The sequence below is a fragment of the Solanum tuberosum genome, unplaced genomic scaffold, assembly GCF_000226075.1.
Source record: "Solanum tuberosum cultivar DM 1-3 516 R44 unplaced genomic scaffold, SolTub_3.0 scf00328, whole genome shotgun sequence".
NCBI classification, from domain to species: Eukaryota; Viridiplantae; Streptophyta; class Magnoliopsida; order Solanales; family Solanaceae; genus Solanum; species Solanum tuberosum.
The window spans coordinates 492,998-518,341 of NW_006239252.1; the positions used below are offsets into that span (position 1 = coordinate 492,998).

At 34.2% G+C, this 25,344-nt stretch overlaps 1 protein-coding gene across 1 annotated transcript; it reads left to right on the top strand.

The window, feature by feature from the left end:
• Positions 1–10,462: 10,462 nt before the first annotated feature.
• On the top strand, positions 10,463–22,540 carry LOC102590155 (dolichyl-diphosphooligosaccharide--protein glycosyltransferase subunit 2-like). The gene is made up of 20 exons (XM_006360602.2): positions 10,463–10,555; positions 10,652–10,790; positions 12,329–12,521; positions 12,613–12,702; positions 12,968–13,030; positions 13,138–13,207; positions 13,586–13,650; positions 15,846–15,900; positions 16,032–16,159; positions 16,242–16,357; positions 16,529–16,598; positions 17,431–17,532; positions 17,659–17,748; positions 17,841–17,989; positions 18,940–19,051; positions 19,129–19,212; positions 19,379–19,459; positions 19,604–19,828; positions 20,266–20,388; positions 22,109–22,540. Exons 2-20 carry the CDS (start codon positions 10,654–10,656, stop codon positions 22,223–22,225), a joined length of 2,070 nt encoding a protein of 689 aa, XP_006360664.1. The 5' UTR covers positions 10,463–10,555; positions 10,652–10,653; the 3' UTR covers positions 22,226–22,540.
• The last annotated feature ends 2,804 nt before the right edge of the window (positions 22,541–25,344 follow it).

Consider the following 25,344-nt stretch of genomic DNA (forward strand, 5'->3'; position numbering starts at 1 on the left):
ACCTTGCAACTGGTCAAAGATCATCTATTCGAGGTAGCGAATACTTGTTCCAAATGGCAACCCTATTCAACTGTCGGTAGTCTATACACATCTTCTCTTGCTAGTGATGGTGTTACCACTTGTGTTGCTCTAGTTTGGACCATAGAGTGAAGGAGAAAAGATATCAATTTGTATCACACATATACCAATTGAATTCAAGTCATAGTACGAAGGAGTAGAAAGAAGTGAGTTTTTTCTAAAGTCCTATAGCCTCTCGAAGAAAAGTACGGACGTCTTTGTACTATTCCGCAAGACTCTACTAGACTCGTTTTGGTACAGTGAGATCAAAGAACCTAGGGCTGTGACACCAACTTTGTCACAACCCAGACCGTCGTGATTGGCACCCACACTAACCCTCCGGTGGGAGAACCGATACTACAACCCAACTAAGCAGCCTTAGCCAAGATACTATGCATTTAAAGATACAAAAGCAGGTTTAAATGCAGAAATTATATAAAGTTCCCATAAACTCCAAAGGTTTAAATAAACTAGCCAAATTAATGCGAAAAAACAACCCCTAGATCCTAAAAGTCATTGTACCAAAACATCTAAAGTGCAACAAGTCTAAGAAGGGGCATAACCCCAACCCAACATAAGAAGTATCTAAACAATACACCTAAAACAAATAGTGTGAGTCCGAAAAGAGTGGACTTAAACAAGAGAGATTCATGGCAGCCTGAAAGAACTGGCTCACCCTTGAATCCGGTCACGCTCAATAGTCACCTAGCTGAGGTCTATCAATAGTCACCTGAAGATGCCCTGTACTCAACAAAGAGTAGGCAAGTGCAGTATCAGTACACAACCATAGTTTATTGGTAAGATCACGCGGCTATTCCAGTAAGTGAAATATATATAAGTAGTCTCAACAAAGTAAAACACGTATATACAGAATATATATATATTAGTTATCATTTCCGGAGAAATGTACAATTCCACATTCTCAATAACAAGTATATCAATTGTCCTCTCATGGAACCTAATTCAATGGTCCTCTCATGGAACCCACACCCAATCTGTTAGTGTACCGGTACGTGGTACCTTATCCAAGTTAGTGTGCCAGACGAGACACTCAATCCCATATATGCACCGTAACGTGGCACCCGATCCAAGTTAGTGTGTTGGAACGTAACACTCGATCCATTCAACAAGCCATAATCACAATGTACATTCTCATAATCATACAAACAAGTGTTGATTCATGGTATACAATTATTCAATCATACTTATTTGCGATTATTTTGATCAATAATGCAACATTCACATACATACATATATTAAGATGAAGTAATTACTAGCATACAACACACCAACATGAAATCACAACCATCACCTACCTCGAACAAAGCTTGAATCCCCTAAAAAACATGATTCTCCCCTTTTCTGATTCTTTCCACTTGTTCTTGGTATACAAACAATCAATATAATGCGAGGATCAATAAACAAGACCTAATTACCCGAATTATAATCAATAATATCAAACCTAGGCCAAACCCTTTATCCCCATACCCAGATTAGGGCTTTTTCCACCATAATTCCCGGATCAAAACCCTCCCCCATCGATAATTACCCAAGAAACTAAGTTCTACGGATAGAAAAATGGATTTGGGGAGTAAAAACCTTACCTTTGGTGCTAGAAGAGGTGGAAAACCTTCAAAAAGTATCCCTGGGTCGTTCCTTAGCTCTCAAGATCGAATGTTACAGAATAATAATGTTTTGGGGTTTATTTTCGACTTAAGGCGTATTTGTCCCGCTATGGCGGCCCCGCCCTGGCGGAATTAATCCCACCCTAGCGGCTTGCACGGAAACAAAGAGTTAAATTAAGAGTTTCAAACCCCCATTTCACAACACACCTTCAACCCATTACACTCAGAAAATACCCGTTCACGCTAAGATCAGTTTCGGGAGTTCTACTCACCCGAATTCGATTTCGTAATGTCGTACGGTTTTCTTAACGTCTTAGTTATCTACTTATATGATCAAATTCATAATTAGGTCTCTCATTATTTACCAGATTTCCCTAGACCTCACTGACTTTGATTTCATCCAAATCTAGACTAGGTTAGGAAATTCCAAGTTACTACCAAAAAGTTTTCTGGCCCCAATTCTTTCCCCATTGGCTTTTCCCTAACAACGGAATCAGGTCGTTATGGTAAATTTTCTTTGTCTCGTGAATCGTAAAAAAATATTATTTAAAAATACAACTATTTTTATGAGTTTTGAATTCATTAAATAAAACCTACTAAAAATGAAATAAGAGGTAAAATAAAGATTAGACTTAAAATAAAAATTTTTAAAAAAGTTTTCACTCGAGGAGGGTCAAAATTGCGTGTATATGATGTTTGCGTAATCAAGACAGAACTTCCAATTCAAGTGTCTACGATCGTACAATAGTAATATAATCCAACCAAGGGTTGGGGTCGAGTCCTAAGGGAGCAGTTTTTGAGAATTAAGAGTTAAGCGCGAATATGCTAAAGTTAACCATAGCTAAAAACATTATCGAGTAAAAACATAATAAATTAAGGGGTTGACACAAGTGTCAATTATCAAATGAGGGGGGTGTAATATTCAACTAGTGAACAAAAACAACAAAAATATAAGGATGTGAGATAGGGAGACGGGATTCTTGGGATGTGATAAGAATATGGAATAAAATATACTATTGGGTAAATGCTATTAATAGTAAATTGTTGAATATTTGTAACTAGGCTAGACTTTAGTGGGGGTAAATTCTCTCTCGAGCAACTTACCCCGAATCAACTCGGTTTCTCTCGAACACCGAGTTGCAGAACTTAAGCACAGCCTCCGCCTTGGCCCATTCACTCTCTCGAGATGAATATGTGGGAGAAGGTCTAGGATTCACTCTCTCGAGTTGAACCCACGACGACCCAATAACCACCGGCTATCGATTTAGTAGTCTTAGTTTTAAAACCTCTCTCTCGAGTAAGCCAAAAACACTAAGATGAAATCGTATTTGCAGCTACAATCCCATTAAGATCAAACACAACTACTACACGAAATCACATTTAAACAACAAATAGACTAACAATAAGCAATACCCAACAGGAAATTTTAACCCATATTCACAAAATCACAACCCAAGAATTGGGGTTTTAGCTAGACATGAAAAAAAGATAGAAATCAATACCAACAAGTGTTTCCATCAAGTGGGTATGATAGAAAATGTCTTTAAACACGTCTAGGATGAAGATTCTTGGATACCCACTTCCAATTTCTTTGGAGTTGAAAACCTTCAAAACCTTCAAGTTCAAGAACAATGTCTCCCCAAAAACTCTAAGAACTGAAAATATTCTCTACAACTTGATAAAGTTCTTGATTGATTCCTTTGATTCGTTCATTCATTGATTCTAAGCTACAAAATAAATAGGTATTTATAGTTTTCGAAGCTTTGTGTTGCGAAAGACCACTCGGCACAATTAGTCGGGATCAACGATGCACTCGGCGATCCGCTCTTTGGCCTGGTTCATCGCCTTTCAGTTTTTGCCTTCAGCATCTTCGTGTTTTGAATCATTGGGTGATATAGTACAGCTTCGCGGAACTGCTCGGCGACACGCCAATTGCTCTTTTTCATCGCCGACTTGATCTTTTCCTTCAGGGCTCAACACACTAGAACATTAGGTGAGATTAAGGCCATTCGACGACTCGCCTAATGCATTAGGCAATCCTCAGGCCTTCTTTTCTTCATCTTTTCAACCGCCTTGTTCCTTTTTGCTAAGTAGTGTCGATGCTTTGCCTCAAACTTCAAATACCTGAAACTTAAGGATTTACATCAGTTATTAAGACAAAATATGCATTTGAGGACTCTAAATCTATCAAAATAAAGCCCTAAATGAGTCCAAATTGTGGACTCATCAGTATACACCAATTGAATGTAGCCACTTAGCAAGATTTTTCCTATCCTTCGTGTAACAAACTCTTGAAATTGTCACAAGCACTCACCGTGGATAGATTTTTGGCGAAATGGTCTGATAGACCTTTGTACTTGTATAAGTTTGTATTTTGAATCTTTTTACTCTATACTTTATCAACTAGACCCTTAAACTTCTTAAAACACAATATTTGAAACCTCTCTGACCATTGACTAAATCTATGTGGCATAAATATTGTTGAGTTGAAAAAATATGTGAATGCACTTGCTTCCAAGCGCATAAATACACTATATTTTATTTAAAAATATTTTTTTATTAAAAAAACTTATTTCTTCTCTTCTTCTCCAACACTCTCCCCACCCCTAATCTTAAACTTTCTTCTCTTCTTCAACAAAATCACCCACCACACCCATTCTTTTTTTTTCTCTTCAAAATCACCCGCCATACCCCTTCTTTTTCTTCTTCAACCCATTCTCCTCTTTGCAACAAATCAACACCCCGCCATTAATTCTTTTTTTCAGCCCCCATTTTTCTAAATTCTTAGTGTTTTTTATTTTAAAAGTTGAAACCATTGTTTATGTTAGTTAGATTTAAAGAGATGCTATGCTATGCATTAACGTAAAGAGGGATGGTGACTATTGAAAAAGTTGAAAACTCCATTGATAAGTTTGAGAAAGCTTGAAGAACAACAAATGGTTCTTATGAATTTGTGAAATTAATTCAAATCTGTGACCGGGGCTCGTTGGATTTGTGCTAGTGAACTTGTAGTTGAAATTTCAAGTCAAATAAAGAAGAATTTCATCTATTTGGCATGAATTTGGTGTTCAAATTGTGAGCATATATGAGGATTGAAGAACATGACTATTTAAAAATTTACAAAAGTTAAATATTTGATTTTTTTAATATTTAATTTTTTATGTGTCATTGAAAAATGACATGGAATTACATGTGTAAGAGGTTGGATGACACACACAGTGATCTGATGAGAAAGGGATTTAAAATATAGTATTTTAACAAGTTTAAGAGTTTAGTTGACAAAGTGTTGAGTAGGAGGGTTCAGAATACAAGTATAAGGGTCCATCAGACCATTTCACCTAGATATTTTACTCCCATGGCCACACTTAAGCCTAACCAAAAAAAATCCTCTCTATTACTATATTACTCAATAATAGAGGAAGCATATTGTGGAATTACATCATATCATCATATATTATTAAAAGTGGGAAGAAATAAATTTAAAAGTTGTATTACCATTTTATTGCTACATTAATACAAAATATTATAAAATAGTAATCAATTAAATATCATCATATATTACTAAAAGTGGAAAGAAATAAAGTTAAAAGTTGTATTACCATTTTATCCCTACACAAACAAAAATATTATAAAATATCCAATCAATTAAATATTATTATTATATGAACACAACTACTCCCTCCGTCCCTTTTTAGTTGTCCACTTTAGAAATGGCACACAGATTAAGGCAACAATGATTAGCACAGTGAAGTTACAATTTTACCCTTATGACAACTTTTCACTTCAAAATTACAACCACTTATTTGAATTCAAGTGAAATAAATTGGAGGGAAACAACATACACTTTTACAATTTTCAAGAAGTGTAAATAAGGGTATAATAGGAAAAAATTTGTTGTCCTTTCTTGATTTGTCAAAATGGACAACTAAATAGGGACAACCAAAAAAGGAAATATGGACAAGTAAATAGGGACGGAGGGAGTATAATATTAGTAACTTTTAGTAATAAGACAATCAATACTAAAAACTTTTGATTTTCTTGTGGTAACCAAGAGTCAAACAAATGCATATCAGTTTTATTTTAGCATGCACAGAGAATTTTAAAGGTTGCAAAAACTGTTTTATATATACACCAAATTCATGATATTGTATCTTAATAGCCATTTTTTGTTAATTGAATAATAATGCATTAAAAGAAATAAATGAACGGTTATTTAATTTTATCTTCTCTTAAATATTCACCTTCATAACTTATATCTAATGATTTATAATTGATACTTTTAATATTTATAACTCTCATATTTTTCATATTCATAACATTCAAATATTTAATTTAAAATTTTAAGATGTCTTTTGATATTCCTCCATATTTATCTATATAATTTTTTTTGTTTCACTCCTATCCAAGGTTATTCTATCCATTCTATATTTAAAGTAGTGCAATCTTATATCATTATTGTACCATCTGATTCATGCTTTAGTTTGACTCGATAAAGAAGCCTCTTAAATTATGATTGGTTATAGAAGAAGGTGTCGACAAGTACGCGAAAAGTTATGTACTAATTATGTATTTCTTTTTGTTATCTATTTAGTATGATTAAAGTCTTAAGAAAGAAGTGTATTGTGTTTGTTGTATTTTTTTCTTTGTTTATTATTTTGTATTTTTTCTCTATTAGATTTCTTTAATTACTTTAATCTGAAACACAATGCACATGTCCAGAAACTAGTAATCATGTAAGTAGAGGGCATATTTTTCTTTGTAAAACAATTGACTCACATAAACTCCCTTTGCACGACACAAAACATATATTCCATGGGAGAACATATGTGGGTGGATGATTCACAAGCAAATAAAGTAGGTATGCTTTTAAATCGATGTATGCAAAGACCAAAAATACAGTTACACATCTAGGTTAAGACTCATAAAAATTCAATAATAAAAAAAGTTCAAGCAAATCATGACTTATGCAATTACTACAAAATTATATTAAGTTGAGTCCAAGTCGATAAAAGCATATGTACTAGAACCACAGGACTCGAGGGGTATTTTATACCTTCCTCTAGTCAACAAAGTTTCTTACTCGATCTTTTGTTTATCTAGATAAAAAATAAAGAAATCATTTTCTTTTAATTAGGAATTGAAAAGGTCACTTGTAACACCAAAACTTATTTCTAAGTGGCAATTCTGAATAAACAAACTAATCCTTTATCAATACTATCACTTTAATTGGGAAAAAATCCTTTTGTTTTTCTTAGATAAAAGGCGCATCCCAGAGAGATAAGAAGGGTGTGACAACTCTATCTTAAGTCTAAGAAAAAGGTTGTCCTAGATATTATTTTATTCAATGAATGTGTTACCTCATGCAATAGGACGGGAAGCCTAAAGGCATTTTATCTCCTATAAATAGGGTGGACGTAAAGCTAAATTCTAATGGATATACACATCTTCGGTTGGTCCAAAAAGGAAGTATGTAGGAAATGCAAATCATAATTAACCCATAGACAAAAGAGAAAAAACTAATTGTATGGCGTACAATCATATAGATTCAGATAAAATTGTGTATATTTGTATCAAATAAGGTTCCTAAACCCAAATTCTACAATTTTGATGTTGAGAAATCACTGGAGAAGTTTCAACTTGATTAATAAAACTCATAACATTTTTGTTATAAGAAATACAGAGCTACACATTGTCAAATACAATCCCCTCAATGTGATGGTAATTTTAATTATTCTACTTGCTTTGAGGATTTGTTTAAATAATTAAGTTATGTGTAAAAAAAAAGAGCAAATTATATAAATTCCATCAGTTTAGGTCCTAATTACTAGGATTCACGTTAGCTTAGAATATTACTTCCTATATCATGTTTCGTTCTTTGGATACATGTATCATGACTTGCTAGATACATGTATCCGACAGTTAAAAAAAGTGAGATACATGTTTTATTATTTTTGAATTAAATGTGTGTAATCGTTATCCTTAATTAAAGGAGTAATTGAGTATTAACTAAGAACTCTAATAGATTTTGGTCTTTGAATACATGTATCTGAAGGTTAAAAAAATCGAGATACATGTATCCGATGGTAAAAAATTGGAGATACATGTTTTATTATTTTTGAATTATATGTGTGTTACTATTTTTCCTTAATTGAGGAGCAATTGAGTATTAATTAACAACTGTAACATATTTATGGATTCCCTAGCGTATCAACTCTAACAATTTTTTCAAAAATAACGAAATCATAAACCCAAAATAATTCTCTATTGTAATTCTTTTTTTCTTTTTTTCTTTCTTGTGATTGTGAGTTTGTTTCACAATGACGAATATCACCATATTGTTGAGGCATTCGGGGTCATGGATTTTAGATTGTATTTTAAACTAGGACTACATCCTTAAGAAGATGAATTTGTTCTGAATGTGTAACTGAGTTTGTATCCTTAAGAAGATGTGTTAGAAACCACATCATGTGTTTCTGAGTTTAGTGATGTATCTGTTAGTAGAGCTTCACATAGTTTTTTCATTTTTATTGGATTGTTCGTGTGCTTAGATCTATTCTCAACTTGAATGTCAGCGGATGAAGATTCAGACCCTGCAATGACAAAATCTTGAGTGAAAATAAAAATATCAAGTTCATATCTCATAATCATAATGTATATTAATGTTAATGTGTTGTACCTTGGTCAGTCATGAAAGAACAAATAACAACAAAATCATATTATGTAGGACCTAATTTGCAAAAAAGTTTAACATTGAAATTTAAAACGACTTGAACTCTGTAATAGATATATGAAATGGAAGAACTTTATCCTAGATACATGAGAATAATGAAACAAAATTACAAATCCTACATATAATGTTGAATATCAATATTCAATTTTGATAAACGCTAATAAAACGTGATTTGAGAGAAAGAAAGAAGAGAGAGATGGTGGATGGTGGAGGACGTGGGGATGATAGATATTGAATTACTGATGGATAATGAGATTTTTTCGGAAGAGAGAAATGGCTGATGAGAGAGAGAAAAAAAATGTTAATTCATCATTAATTTAGGTATTTAATTGTAAAGATAATTAATTAATTTCATTTTTAAGAATTTTGTGTATCTAATTGTATCTTTTAAAATATATGGTATAAAATATTAAAAGTAGTAATATAAGTAATCGTTAGAAACTAGAGGTAAAATAAGAAATAAGAATGAAATAGAAATAATGAAAATTATATAAATTGATTATTTGGAAAAACGCAGAAATGATTTATATTATAAAATAAGAATGAAATAAAAATAATAATATAATATTGAGGAGAGAGAAGAAGATTATTTTTTAGAGAGTAAAATAGAGAATTGAGTTGGAGTTGGTTGTAAAAAATAGGAAAATCTATATTTGGAGAGTAAAATAGAGTATAGGATTGGAGATGTCCTTAGAGCCCGTTTGGCCATGCGTTATGAAATCATGATATGGTATCATGATATGGAATCATGAGATGAAATTGAAGTTTTGTTTGGACATGCGATATGGAGTTTTTGTGTTGTATATTATCTCATAAACATAAGAATCTCATAAGTTGTAAAACAATTAAAATAATCTCAATTGTTTATTCAATCTTACCAAATAAACAAAATTTTATAAAATCGCATAATAAATTATTACAAAGAGATTTGTTTCCCACTTAAATAACTGTTTCATCAAACTTAAATTCAATAAAAAAAATTGAACATAAATTGTAGTGAACTAGTCTTTAATATAATTCTCCCACATAATACGAACAATCTCCTCACGTTGAACTTGCATTTTTCAATCATGTGACCGAGAAGACGAATCAACATTGTTACTTTGAGCCATTTGTTGGTCAATATTATCATCCACAACTATATTTTCATGCTCATAGATCGTAAATATTTCATCACTCCTTCTCGCAAATAATTATGTAACATTGCACAAGTTATGACAATTTTCACTTGTGTGTCAATATCATAATGGTTCATGCCTTATTTCAGTATTCTGAATCTATTTTTTCAAGCTCCAAAAGTTCGTGGAGTTGTTTTAACAAAATATATACTTGTGGATCAATTTTTGTGTTTAAAAATTTTCAAATCATGATATGGAATTCCCATATAATTCCATATCATGATTTTTGGAGAATATGGTATTCCATCTCATGATATGGAATCAACGTGAAATCGCATGTACAAACGCTGATTTCATGTCACGATCCCATACCATGATATAGTATCGCATGGCCTAACGCCTATTTAGTATATATGATAGTGATGTATGTCTAATTAAGTAGTTTTTCCAAAAGGACAAAATGATAATATTTAACGCCTACTTATCTATATAAAGTACTTTTTTTCTATTTTTTAAAATTAAAATAATTTTTGGTTCTATGGATTGATTTTTATTTTTATTTTTGAAAAAAATAAGATGAATACATGTTTAAATACAATTTGATTTTCTTATACTTTTTTAAATATTACATTTTTCTTAATGTCTAAATGCCTATTAAAAATCCTAGGACAAACCATATTTCCATTTGTATGCACATGCTTGGTTTATTGACCAGCCACCCATTAACATGAATGGTAGTGAGATGTCTGAAATTTCTTTATTTTTAATTAGAGATTATGAGTACGAATTCTTAGATTTGTAAATAAATTATATTAGGAGGTCGCACCTAGAAATAAGTTTTGCAATGAGCGAATTTAAATTAGTCGAGCTTTGATACTGATACCGGACATGTTGGGCAATAAGATACACAGAGGGGGTATATTTGGAATATGACACCAAAAATTTCTGCATATGTTTCACACTCCTCCATTGGTCTTCTCCACTGGCGCAGACTCGCAAAGTTCCTCCTCCCTCCCTCATTTCCAGTAACTCTCGAAGATCTCTGTGATTTCACTTCCATTTCGCTAGGTTACTATGTAATTACACTGTTAACAGTTTCTTGTTTGATTCTTTCTTTACAGGAATGGCGAAAGTTTTAGGATTTCTGGTACTAGCATTGTCCGTATTGATCTGTGAAGCGGCAATCTTCAAACCTATCTCCGATTCTCACCGATCTGCTGCATTGGAGTTGTTTACTCCCGCTCATGGATCTTTGTCGAGGTTTGATTAAACCCTTACTAAAACCCTTCTTTCTCTGGATCAGTCAACTAATTGGAATCAGCTATATGAACTGGAAGTTATTAAAGCTTGCATAGACAGAGCTTAGTTCGATTTGTTTCCCGTGAATATATCATAGCGTATGTCGGAATCATATTTAAAGCGTGCCATATATTTATCTGTAAGAAGGCTACGTTTTGGGGCCTCTCATGTGAGTTTAGTCCTCTGATCTGTCCAGATGATGTGAACTCTTCACTGTTAAATACTTAATTGGGTGATGATAGTATAGTTGTAGGTTTTGGGATGGCTGGTAGACTGAAAATGGAATCTAGAATACCCTATACTGTTGTCGGTATTATCATTCAACTGCAATTGGGATTTTTGATTCTTCTTCAGCCTTTCTTTTTCGGGAAGTAAGGTTGAGATGGTTCGGGCATGTGATGATGTGAAGGTGTGTGATGTTGGCTACGGATGGATTTAGGAGAGGTAGAGGTCGACCGAAGAAGTATTGTGGAGAAGTGATTAGACAAAACATGCTGCAATTGTGGCTTACCAAAGACATGGTCGTAGATAGGAAGGTGTGAAAGATGTGAATTAGAGTGGAATGTTAGTGGGTAGGAGTGTGTCCATGCTAGTAAGCAGGAGTGCATTGTCTTGGTGCCTTACTAGTTGTCATAGTGCTATGCTTGTAGTTTCTTGTTTTTTGATTTTGTTGATAGTTGTTTTGTGTAGTTCGATGGTAGTATTATTTGGTTGTAGTATTGTTCTACCACTATCTGTTGTTTTGTTTACTACCTATTGTCTCTTGTACTATCATTATCTTTTTTTGAGTATGTTTTTGTCTTGAGCCGAAGGTCTATCGGAAACAACCTATCTACCTCTCACCTCTGAGGTAGAGGTAAGGTTTGCGTACACTCTACCCTCCCCAATCTTCACTCTATGGTAATACATTGGGTATGTTGTTGTTGTTGTGTTGTTCTGCCTTTCGTTTGTGGGGTTGGTCGGTTTAATTTCACAGTCTATCAGGAAAACGTGAAAATAACTACAGTATGTTTGGGTCACATAAGAGTTCCAGAATTATGAACTATATACATTCTATAACTGAAGGATAGTATTAATGGACAATGAGCTCCAACTATGTGTAGTCAGTTTAATTTTTCGTGTTTGGTAAGAGTAATTTAAGGGTAACATATTGTTGATTTATGGGTAGTTCCTACAAAGGATTGGACTAATGACGTATACAATACTTGAATTCTTGATATAGATGCTACATAGTTGGTTCTCATCCTTCAGGGACTACGAGTGTAATACAGTAATAAGAGCATCCGTCGACAAACATTGACTAAACAATATTTTGTATATTTTATGTGCATCCAACTGTCTGTGTTAACATCATTCACCTATTAAAAAAATTGTAATTGGCTCCCAAGAAAAATCCCTCAGTTTCCAGTCACATTATACAACTTCATGGCTGGCAATAACTGTGTGTTCTTGAAATGTAAATGATGCATGTCATTATGTTTCTTATGTCACCTCTCCAGTTTGGAAGAAACATATGAGGCCTTAAGGACATTTGAGGTTCTTGGAATTAAAAAACAGCCTGACCAAAGGGCTGCTACATGTGCGACGGTGGCGGACACTCTGTCATCTCCTACTTCAGCATTGAAAGATCTGTTCCAGGCATTAAGAGTCAATGGGTTATTGAACTGCGAGCTTAACAAGAAGACATTCGCAGTATGTTTGAGCTGGATGTACTGTTTTGATATACTGATTGAAAACCAATTTAAATGCATTATATTCACTTTTCTCTCTTTTTTTCCGCAAGGGCATAGCCCCAAGACTTAAGGATGCTGTGAAAAGTGCCAGCTCACTTCTTGACTACTACTATTCAGTTGGAAGTTTAGTTCTTATCAAGGTAATGCATGGGAAAATGCCTTTGTTTTCTTTTCTACTGTAATTATTAGAACTGATATCCTGATTCATTAATGGTTCTATCACCTCAAATCCTTTGAAAGAAAAAAGGAAAGCAGAAGTGTCTAAATATAGCCATTCTTTCTGCTTGAAATTGATAACATCTGTGGATCTCGTGATCTGCTTATGTATACTGTGTTCTTCACAAGGACATTGTATTTAGTCAGGAGTGATTTCTCTGTTCCTCACATATCATGTTCACTTTGTAGGGCCTAAATTCTGATGTGGATGTACATCTTGAAAGTGCTGATTCAGTTGTCCGCGCCATAAAGGTTTCATCTTATGTTCCACATTTGCACTACTACTGGAGTTTTGACTCTTTTTCATCTTTATGAGGTTTTTTGACATGAGTCATGACATTTGGTATTCTTGCTGACAGGCTCTTAGCCAAAGTGATGGAAGGTGGCGTTATAGCTCCAACAATCCCGAGTCTAGCACTTATGCTGCAGGTAATTATTCTCTATTTCTATTTCAGAGAAAGCCAAGTCTCTGTAGGACAACTTCCCTAAGGTTCTTAAGTACATACGCAATATTTCTGGAAATATTTTTTGATAAAGCAATATTTGGTTAATGCTTGTGGTAAATAGAATGCCTGATTTGGTTAGTCTTGTTTTAAGATCTACAAAGTTTATATTTTCTGGAAACAACAAAAATAGCTATTGGTTATTCAAAAGCCACTCGAGAAAGCATCCCGGAAAGAAAAGCTATCTTTTCTAAAACCACACAAAATTGTTTTCAGGGTTTGGAGAACTTTTTGAAGAGAAACCTAACTTGAAATAATCATTACAGTGTTTTCTTTGCATTTCCTGATAAAACACTTTTTACAGGAATTGCACTTGAGAGCCTGGCTGGTGTCATTTCATTAGCTTCTTCTGAGATTGATCAATCTTTGGTGAGTAAAATTTGTCCTCTTTATCATCCTTGAGGAGTTTAATTCATACTTCCTCATCATAACTCATAAGATGGTCTTGTTTTGCTACCTACAAGCTTGCTATAAATGGTGTCTAGCTTGCATTTTATGAAATGCCCATGAGATTAATGCAATCACCTCTTTGTGGTGTTTCCTTCAAAATGTGGCTCTATGGTATTCTTTTTATTGAGATTTTCTATGTCACAAGTACACTGGCCATCTTTTTGACACTTCTAATGTCGGTCTCGTTCTTATGAAATGTCATCCTATTTCTTTCATTCCAAATATGTCAAAAATGATATAGTGGTGTTGTCCTCCAAGTTGCCCCCGTTTTCTTTTTGGGCCAATCTTTAGGACTTCCCAAAGAACAAAGAGAACCAGTCTGTAGTTGTGATACAAAATTGCAATGTAATAAAAGGTGATCTATGTCCTTACTGGACTCGTTAGACTAGTAGGACTAACCTAAAATTATGTATCTCTTTCTTCGAAGAGTATCTGTCTATAATATTACATCACGCATTGCCCATGTTTCTTTCCAATATACATGCAAGTAGACACCAACATAACAAGAAATATTAAGGGAGTAGACTATCGTTTCCGTGAAGAATTGGCACCAAAGGTTGCTATATACCAAGATTGATGCAATTGTATTGTGTAGACTACACTTGGTGATGAGATTATTAGTTTAACTACCAATTAATTGACGTCTCATTAATGATGATTATAATGCTTCCATAAATGAGTGGATCAAGGCTTTAGGACTTTGAATTTTCTAAACATTTCATTTAATCGATTGCACCTCTCTACACTTTTATTTCAATGGATTTGGTTATTGACCTGGGGCAAGTATCTTCCTACTTGCATATAATCCTATCTCTCTTGACCTATTATTATATTCTTACGCGAGTAAAAGGGCTATTCGGTTCATGAAGCATCCCTCATTCACACAGGGTCTAGAGAAGGGCCGCAACCTAAGGGTGGTGGGATGTAGGCAGCCTAACCTGATGTGATTCCACGATTTTCTTACGGAAATAACATTAATTAAAATGCTCTAGTGTCATGTTCAATAACGGACTACATAATGTTCTTTAGTACTTGGTATATCCTATTGTCAACATAAATCGAGCCAACTTATCTAGTTGTCTGTATCCTACCCTACTTGGATTTTAAGTAAAATTATTTAAGTCTCTTTTCTGTTCACTGTAGGATTCCATAGACAAATCTATTTGATGGCCAATCTAATAGATACATAAGCAGAAGTTGGATAAATAACTTTGTAACCCACTTTCATTTTGATATATAGCAAGAAAAGTGTGTTGTAAAATTAAAATACATGTTGACTTCCATCATATTCCTTGAATAATGAAGTTCACCAAACTTGAAAGTAATAGGGTCCAATATCATAATCCTATTGAGGAAAAACTCTTTTAGAGAGGTTTTCTTCATGAATCCTCTCTCTTCAAATTCTTGCCTAAAATTAATCCCTGAAATAGGGAAGAATTCTTTAAATATGCGGATGGTGGAGATTCTGTAGGTAATGGGACTCAGGTTGATCGTAAGCGCTACATGACCACATGCGACAGTGTCTAGGAACTAGGCAACTCAAGTATCTCTGGGACCTAGGTGCTATACTTATCTGAACTTAGTCCCTTCTTTCAGCTCTTTCATGCGTCCATCTTGTTTGCTCCCATACTGATTTCTTTGGTTTCTGTATGGTCCTTCTCCAGCTGAGTATCTTTCACTATGGGTGTAAAGAGGTGCCAAATGGGATTAAGAAACTTTAATAATGCATCTCATGTGGTAGTGACCTCTGTAGCTTTTTTTTCTTATTTCAATAATTTTGTTTTCTTTTTCGTTAAAAAGGGATGAGGATACATAGTTATTTCTTTGAGTTAACATGCATTCAGGAGTTAAAGCAGACATCAAAATCATTCTCTTGACATTGAGTGTCACTTATCAAAAGTAAAGATCCAACATTTCATCTTACTTGATTTGAAGTTTATGTCGGTGTCTCAGCTTGACCGTTAGGTCAGGTTACATGCTTAAGTTATTGCATGCTTTACTTGGTTGTACATAATGCCATTAATCTTCTGATTTTTGTTTATTACCGCTCACATAATTCTGTGTAATATCTTTTCTATTTTGTATTCAACCCCATATTTACTGTGCATTGGCAGATTAGCATGGTGAAAAATGATATATCAAAGCTTCTTGATGGTCTAGAGAAATACGGTATATACCTCTTTTTTTTCTCTCTTTTTGTGAGCTGGTGGAGGTGACAATTTATAACAGAAATTTCAGAAGTTCCCTTTGTTCTAATAAAAGAACGTCTATGATAATATTGTTGTCATATCATATTACAGATGATGGAGCCTATTACTTTGATGAAAAACTTGCTGATGCTCGTGGACATCAGGGTCCTCTCTCAGCTTCATCAGCTGTAGTGCGTGGGATTACAGCTTTTGCCGCAGTGTCTGCCGAAAATTTAAATGTATGTTGTGTAGCACATGCCATTTTCTTTCTCTAATTTGATGACAGTCATTCTTGATAATACTTTCCTTTATGATGTGCAGCTTCCAGGTGACAAAATTCTAGGTTTGGCAAGGTTTCTCCTTGGTGCTGGAGTTCCTGGAAATGCGAAGGACTTGTATTATCAAATTGAAGCATTGGCTTCCTTGGAAAACAATAGGTTCATCATATACTTTGTTTTCACCTTTTCTGATTTTTTATACATTTGCTTTGTTTCTGTAAAATGTTGTGTTTTTGGCTTTTTGCTGGTAGAGTTTAGATGTAGCATCGTTGCTGCAAGCAGGCCAGCACCATTTCTATACTTACATATCAAGCATTTTTTGAAATGCAGGGTCTCCATTCCATTGATATTATCACTCCCGACCAGCGTTCTTTCGTTGACTAGAAAGGACCAGCTTAAGGTGTGATGTTTTTGATATAATTCTCTTGAATTCTGAATACATCACTCTATGTTTCTTTCATAATTGCTTTCCTTGTATTCCTCAATTTTCGGATTTAGACTATAAAGTCTTTGAGACTATATTTTCCAGTTTTGGGTGCTTCTTTAGTGATAACTTGAGAGTTGAGACATAGAGATCTACAAAAATAAGATTCGGAGAGGGTATGCTCTAGACGAAAATTAGTGGCTTCAATAAAAAGCATCAAAAATCTGATGCTGTTTTAAGCTAAAAAGTTACTTAACATATAAGAAAGGCACATAATGAAAACATAAAATAACTAAAAGAAAAGCCAATATAAGGGTGGAGGAATTGGAATGCTGCAACCAGTATGTCAAGTAAAAACTATGTATCACGTCGCAGACCATATTAATTTTCTTTATAAAAGATATTATTAAATTTCTTGAGATGGCAAAATGCATTTCAAGTTTCTAATTCAAACATATTAACTAGTTGTTTTTCTGTGTAGTGCCACCTTTTTCAAGCAGAGCGCTCATCTATCTTTTAAATATCTTAATCTTATTACGAAAAAAACAGTTGGTTGAATTTGCTAAGACACCTCCCTCATTACCTCTGTGCGATCGCCCAATCTCTGTATAAGCTAGACAATGCCACAACCTGCTTTGTGTCTAGTTGCAATGTTTTAGCATGATTCATGTGTGCCTTTTTTTAACAGTTATTCCTCTGAGGAAAAATGTGATGCATTCTTTCTTGTATCATGTGTCCTGTTATCTTGGTGCTCTAATAAGTTTCGCCAGCATATCTGAAATTGATGGACTGTTATTGATACAATTAGGTAAGCGTAAACACTGTTTTGGGGGCTACTGCACCTTCTCTGACGGTCAAACTCAAGCAGATTTTCAGCTCTGGTTCAAAGGATGCCTCTGTTATTGATCAGGTGCTAAGGGGATTTTGTTTGTGATCTCGTGCATAAGATATAGCTGTTAATAATTTCTTTGAAAGTAGTTTTAGCATCTCTGCTTGCTATTAACTTTGTGAATATTTGTCTGCCACCATGATAAAGGATCTCAAATTTGACCATAAAAATGCCGTGCATTACTTGGATGCTTTGCCCAAAGACATTGATGTTGGCAGTTACATTTTCACTTTCGAGGTATGGCATCTTCTTTTCCTTGTTAAAATTTTCTTCCTGCGTCGATCTTCATTTGACCAATTTATGTTCCTTTCCTCTTGATGATCTTGTAGATTGTTCTTCATGATTCAGAGCACAAAATGATCTATGCCACTGGAGGAAGAACAAAAGCACCCATATACGTTACTGGAGTTATTAAAGTTGATAATGCAGAGATTTCTGTTCTTGACAGTGATCTTGGGAATATTGAAACTCGTAAAAAGTAAGTTCTTTTCCTTTCTTATCCTTCTCATCTCCTTCGTGATATCCATTTTGAGTTCCCTCTTTTAATCATTGGCTGCTCTTTTTACCATTTCTGGCACATATTAGTTATTTATTGTCAATGTCATTAGTGGAACTTATTTCTGTTTCAGGTAGGTGATACTGTCAATTCAATATATAAGGAACGTAGATACATATTTTTCTCTCTCTTTTCCTCTTGTTCTTAAAAGCTATTTTGTTATAGTATTTATTTTGTATTTTTTCAATTACAACTGGCTTTTTATTCACTTCTACTTCCTGCATATAGTTGCTTTCAATAGTTTAATTTACTTCTGACAACTGGTAGAGGTTCAAGGCTCATGAAAGTAGAGTCTCTACGGGAGCTGTGAAACCAATATACTGAACTGTTATTTAAGGACTCCTTCTAAAAGTTTTAATAGTCAGAGTTTCTTTATCATTGATAAACTTGACATTGTCTGCCTAATGGTTGATTGCAGAACTTTTTAAGTTTTTCAGTTCAAAAAAGTTATATAGCTAGTTTGCAAGAATGCTCATAAAGTTGTAATACTTGCTGATTTGACTTGAGATTTTACTTGTTCGTAGTTTGACCTTTCCATACTTTGTTATGACTTTCTTGCTGAGATTTTTTTTTTTGGAAATTGGCGCTGGAGTACATGTAATGGTATGCCAGTAAATTTGGTGAAGTTTGATGCTAGATTGGCACTACCTATCTTCTCTTTCCATTGAACTTGTTTTAGCTTGAAAACCTGGAGAGTGCATCTCATCTTTATTATCCAACTATACAAGGCACAAGTAGAGCACTGAAATTAGTGTTCTAACTTCTTTGACTAGCCATGTGGAATCGTCTTCTATTATTTACACAAATTGTATGCATTAATTTTTTATAAGCCATCATTAGTTTTTCTTTTTTCTTGGGGGTGTTTCATACAGGCTTGATTTGGCTGGAAAGAACTCCATCTCTTTATCAGCAAACCATCTTCAAAAGCTACGGTTGTCATTTCAATTAACTTCTCCTCTTGGGCATGCTTTGAAGCCACACCAGGTTGGGATCCTGATTTATGTGTTCAATAAGTTGCACTCGTTATTATCCAGTTGGTGGACTTATGAGATGTTCTGCAGGCTTTCCTCAAGTTGAGTCATGAGAGTAAGGTGGAGCATATCTTTGTGGTCGGGAATTCTGGGAAACAATTTGAAATAATACTAGTAAGTTCTGAAATTGCTACTGCTTAACATAATGTGGACGTGTTTTGCGAGTTCAGCACAAACTCCAATTCCAAGAAGAAACGTGTGCAACTGCCTCGAACTCCAAAACTGACATCTTTAAAAAGGAGCTAACCGCTGAATTCTTAATTGGCATTCTGTCTTGTAGGATTTCCTTGGACTTGTTGAACAGTTTTTCTATCTATCGGGTAGATATGATATTCAACTTACTGTTGGAGATGCTGTAATGGTATGTATGGATTCCAACTTCATTAAAGCTGCATATGCACCATATTTTGGTCAATTTTTGGGCAAAAACATGCACTAAAGAAATTTGGATATTGGATCTGAAACATTTTGTCGTATCTTGAGCTGACCAATTTGTTTCCTCCAGGAGAACTCGTTCTTGCAACCGTTGGGATCTGTTACATTAGATTTGCCAGAGGCTCCAGAGAAGGCAGCACGTCCACCTCCTCAGGCTGTTGACCCTTCCTCTAGATTTGGGCCCAAGGCAGAAATAGCTCACATTTTCAGGGCTCCAGAGAAAAGACCTCCGAGCAACCTTTCTTATGCATTTCTGGCCCTTGTTCTTGTGCCATTTGTTGGATTTTTGGTTGGGGTAGGTTTTTTCTCTGAACCATGCTTGATTTTCTTTTTTGTAAATAAGTTAAATGTAATGAATAGCAGTGTCCCCTCCCAACACTTAAAAAAGACGAAATATATAAAAAAAAAGAGATAATAGCTGTGGGATCAAGCTCCAATAGGACCAAAGAAAGGTGATTTCCTCCCATCTATCTAAGCCTTGGTAGGTGGAGTTACCCGGTACTTGTACTGATGGGGTAATATGTACCTGCTGGATTAGTTTTGGTGCACACGATCTTCCCTTGACACCATTGTTAAAGAGAAGAAAACATAAGAGATAATAGTTGTATGATTGGTTGTTTCTGTTTCAGTTTGTTGTTATGCGTTGGCTTCGATGTGGAGCTTAACATCTTCTCCCTTGCCTGAAATGCCTTTGTTGTGGTTAATTTATCGTGCTTTCATGTCTTTTTGAAGCTTTTGAGACTACGTGTGAACCTGAAGAACTTCCCAACAGCATCAGCACCTGCAGCATTTGCCATTCTTTTCCACCTTGCCATTGCGGCTGTTCTATCACTTTATTCTCTGTTCTGGTTGAAGGTTTGTCCTTTGGTTTCTTTTTTGCTTCCTGTATATCATTATTATGCTCTTTTCTTCAAAAGTGACTGCACTTTTGGTCGCAAAGACCCTTTTTTAGTGGGTTAATGGCTTATGAGATTGAAAACCTCTGTTATGTATAGTTTTTTTTTTTTTTTTACTCTCTAGTTTTTATAAAACATTGGGTGGGGGTTTGTTTTTTTGGTGGGAGGGGGGGGGGGATTTTTTTGATGGCCTCTGTTCATGACAAGATATAAACCCTTTTACGTTGACAATATACAATCAGCAGCTCAAAATATGTTAAGATGATATGTTTGCAGTCATGTGATTTGGCAAACCTTAACTAATCAGCCCGTTAACGTCAGTCTGCCCCCTTCAAGAATAATTTCTGTAATAGCCATTTATATTTGTTGTTTGCTAAGTTCCTTTAGTATTGAGATGTTGTTATGATGATTTATCCAGATGGAGGGCCGACAAAGTTGCGGCTGAAGTTTGATCTTGTCTATTTTATATTTGACTCAGGCTACTTTCCCCTATTAAAAGTCAGCTGAACCCCTCGAACTTTTTTTTCCAACTACGCTATTCTTACCCTCTAAAACCCTACTAGGTCATTGCAACTCTTCATGTGTATGGGCTTGGTTTCTAGTGCAGGTTTTTTATGACTTGGTGTTGTTCCTATTATGCTACATTGCAATTTGCATGAGTAAAGACATCTTCTTGTCTATATCATTTGCAATGTCATCTTATATGTCATTCTTGACTCCCCTACCCTTATGGTCATCTCCAGATATTGTTTGTCCGTCTTGGCTGTTAAAAGATGAGCTCATCCATCACCCTAGCACATTAGGAGACAAAAAAGATACTGAGATTTTTCAGTATTCATGGTATCGTTATAGTCAGACCCATCTGTTTGTTTTGTTAATGACTCAGTTTTTCTTTTTATTTTGTGGGGAGGTAAGGTAAGTGGAGAGGAGGGTTTTTGTGTGGGGGGGGGGGGGGGGGGGGGTGGATAGGCTTCCTGTCCCTTTCTATTTTAGCTGAGGAATATTGGTCATTTAGTTCTGCAGAGGATACCTTTACAAGTTACAAATCCTCATAATTAGTTATAGGAATTCTGCAAGGTCTTAGAAAATGTCCTTTTTAATAGCTAATAGGATTAACTGAATCTCGGGATTTCTCTTAAACTTTAGTCTACTGCAAATGTTTTAATACAAGATTCAGGGCATTTATCAAAGGAGAAATACAAAATACATGTGGTTCTTTTGCTCCCACTGACATTGGTGACAGCCATTCCTTTGTCACAACTGCCACGTTAGTTGTTGAAAAATTGTAGCTATAGCAGAAGCGTCAAACTCTTCACTGTAGCTATCATTTGCAACACTAGTACCAGGCAGTTTGTTTGACCCTTTTTTAAATGGTGATTTAGTCCTGATTCTGCTTATTATCTAATGCTCTGCTTGATAAAACATTAACTGGTAGATCAATACTTCTATGCACCGGCAGAGATAGAAAACTAGAATAAGGATCCATTGCCTACTATCTTCAGCTGAACATTTTTCAATTGACAATGAAATCCTAAATGACCTGCCATGGGAAAAAAACTGAAGAGTGTTCAGCTGCCTTTATAAATCTGTGGAAGGCTCTAATTCCGCAAGCAGATTTATTTGTTAGACAAAATACTTTTGCTTGCTGACTCATATTTTTTTTGTTTTTCTGCGTGCAGTTGAATCTGTTCACAACACTGAAAGCGCTTGGATTCTTAGGGATCTTCTTAGTGTTTGTTGGACACAGAACCCTTTCTCATCTGGCGTCCACATCTGCCAAGTTGAAATCTGCCTGATTTAGATAGATTGATTTAGCTAACACCTATAAATGTGAGGAAGCAGGGTTCTTCAAGAGAAAAGAGGGTCAGATATATGCATATCTTTTTTGTAGGACAAATTATTTATGACATAAGTGTATCGGATATTTAGTCCACAGTAATTGTGAAAAATTCAATTTTGATGCTGCTTGCTTTTGCAAGAAGTGGCATCTTGAGGTGCCTACTGTTCTCTTTGGCATAGTGAAGAGTGCTTTGCCTTGCCTTTGGGAAATTCTCATTTGCTAAAACACGTTTCAAGAGAATGAAATGATAGTGAATGTTGAGCTGCTAAAATTCAACGTGTCCACTAGATGTGAATGCTAAAATGAATGTGTGATCGTTACATGACTAAATTAGATTCGAAAGGACTACATTTACTAGAAGTGGAAGTAGCACACATTGAGGATAAAATGTGACAACGTCAGCTACTAGTTGAGGATAGATTTTAGACTTGTATGAAATTTTTACTATTATATAATGTATTTTTTACTTTTATTTTATTAATCATGATGATATTGATATAATATAAGTTTAAATGGCAAAAAGAGGATTCGTAAAGCATCCTCAACTTATATGAGACTGATGTGTAGTTGTACCCTAAAAACAACTTCAACACGAAGCTTTGACAAGTATAATAATTGTAACACAATGCATTGAAATTTGATATAACTTGAACTTCATGAACAATATGTGAAGTATCAACGTGATAGTTCAAACTTTATTAACAAGTGAATTTCAGTAGAATGTGTTTGGAGCTTCAAATGCATTTCAAATTTTTATGCGTAGACTTTTCAACTGCAATAGTTCAAACTTCTGTATTCCCAAACAACCTTCCAATATTAAAAAACTATCATGTCCTTTAAATTTCTCCACCCAATCTACCTAAACCAGTGTATATTAACTATGATACATTAATAAGTAATGAGAATACACCATAAGCAAAACTTGCAAACAAGCTGTTAAACCGAAGCTACTACTAGCACAAATTAAAAGAGGGGAAATTGTGCATGCAAGTTTATGACATGTAATATGAATTTATATTATTACGTTCAATCTAATTATTATTTTTATATATAATGGATTACTCATAAAACATGTTGAATTATCATGTAGCCATACTAAATACGTAACCGTTATAGAATAAAGGCTTAAGTCATCTGCGGTCTCTTAAAGTTGTCTGCATAATTCACTTAGACACTTCAACTAAGACTAGTACCTATTGAATACCTCTACCCTCTCCAATTTGAACCATTTAGACACTTTTGCAGATGTGGCACAGAAAATGTAATTCACATTTTGGTAAGCGCGTGAAATCAATATTTTAACACTTTTCCTTTTCCTTTTCAATATTTTCTTTTTATTTCTCATTATTGTTTTAAAAAAATAACAATCTTTTTCTTCTTCCTCTCTTTTAAAACCACACACCTATTGCAACCACTTCTTCAATACAATCCATCACCATTTTTTCCCCACAAATTTCCTTCTTTCTTTTTTTAAATCATCTTACTGTCACTTCCGTAGAAAAAAGATGGAGATCACTAGTTCTTTATCAAATAAAATGGAGATTATTATCTACATCTTCTTTGCCGGAAAAAATGGAGACCATCCATATCTTCTTTTCCGGAAAAAATGGAGATTATTATTTAAATATTTTCTCTCTCCCTCTTCACCTCTCCCCCACAAACCCTTCTCCCTCACAAATCGAACAGAAAAAATAAAAATTGAAATAAAAAAAAATAAAAAAAACGAATCTTTTAAGAAAACAATATCAATTTAAATGAAAATAAGAAAGAAGGCATAAAGAGAAATAAAAATAATAAATTCATACATAATATATGTTAAAACCTCTAATTTTTCTAAATGGAGGTTAACAATGGTGGACAAGGTAGTTCTGTTAAGGAAATAGAAGAAATGGAGAGATTTGAGGTGGGTGGGGTGCGGGCGTGGGGTGGGGGTGGGGTGTGGTTAGGGGTGTATAATTTTTATTTTTTTAGTTTAAAGTATATTCTTTTAGGGTTTTATTATATTCAAAATTCATTTATTTTAAATTAAAATGCCACATGTCTTCATTTGATTTGTCATTTTGCCACCTCATATGTATGTGTATTACACACACTTTCTCTTTAGACTAAGTGTCAGAAAAATGTTCAATAGATATTTATTTTTTAAAGATTGGAGTGTCTAATAGGAAACAAGGTCTGTTAAGGTGTCTAAGTGAATTATACAGACAACTTTAAGGAGCCACATATGACTTAAGCCTAGAATAAATGATACTGTGAGTGACCAAAATTAATGAGCAAAGTTGAGATATAACTAATTGGCCAAACTCATCTTTTATCTTGGTAATTTAGTGTCTAGACCTAGCTAGCTCTACACTTATATTAATTTGCATTAAAGGTAGTAAATATCTTTAAAGAGTGATAGCCCACCCTCTAAGTCTAGTACTGGACCATTCTATAAATGGTAAACCTTTTTCATATGATGGAAAAATTAACAAAGTCTACCATTTTCAAAAGTTTGCCTCTCATTTATTACTATTGTTTTGCTTTAAAGGAAATATATTGCATTCATATAAAATGTGATGTGATGAGTCAACCGCGGATTTCTATATTACTGTAGTAAGATTTTGAAGAAGAGAAATATGTTACACACATGGGCAGATTTACATACATACATGTCATGTGACACTGATTCGTCGAATTTTTTTACGGAATATACCTATTAAAAAAACAAATTTAAAGGTAATATAATTAAAAGGAAATTGCTTGCAACAGAAAGCTCCTAGCTCAGGTGGCAAAGGCACCGCAAGCACTGTGTAACGTCTCGAGTTCAATTCCGGGGGTGTTTTTTTTTGTTTTTTCCCTTTTTTATTTGCGTTTTTTGTTTGTTGGTTTTTTTCAATTTTTTTTTACCTCTTAAATTTTTGTTTTAAATTCAAACTGTAGGTCCTTCATTAAAAACCTACCGATCCATTCTAATTTAACTACTCTTTTTTATTTTTAGAATTAAAATAAAACTTAAAATCTTTGAGTTTTTTATCAATTAGAATTATAGTTAAATAAAAATAGTGTTGACCCGTTAAATCCTTGTATTTGTAT

Bases quoted from the DNA above. Each gene is read 5' to 3' on its own strand.
- LOC102590155 (XM_006360602.2), top strand. From the start codon at position 10,654: ATGGCGAAAGTTTTAGGATTTCTGGTACTAGCATTGTCCGTATTGATC. The intron at 17,533-17,658 runs GTGCTAAGGGGA...ACCATGATAAAG, and splicing joins ATGCCTCTGTTATTGATCAG to GATCTCAAATTTGACCATAA. The intron at 20,389-22,108 runs GTTTGTCCTTTG...TTCTGCGTGCAG, and splicing joins ATTCTCTGTTCTGGTTGAAG to TTGAATCTGTTCACAACACT.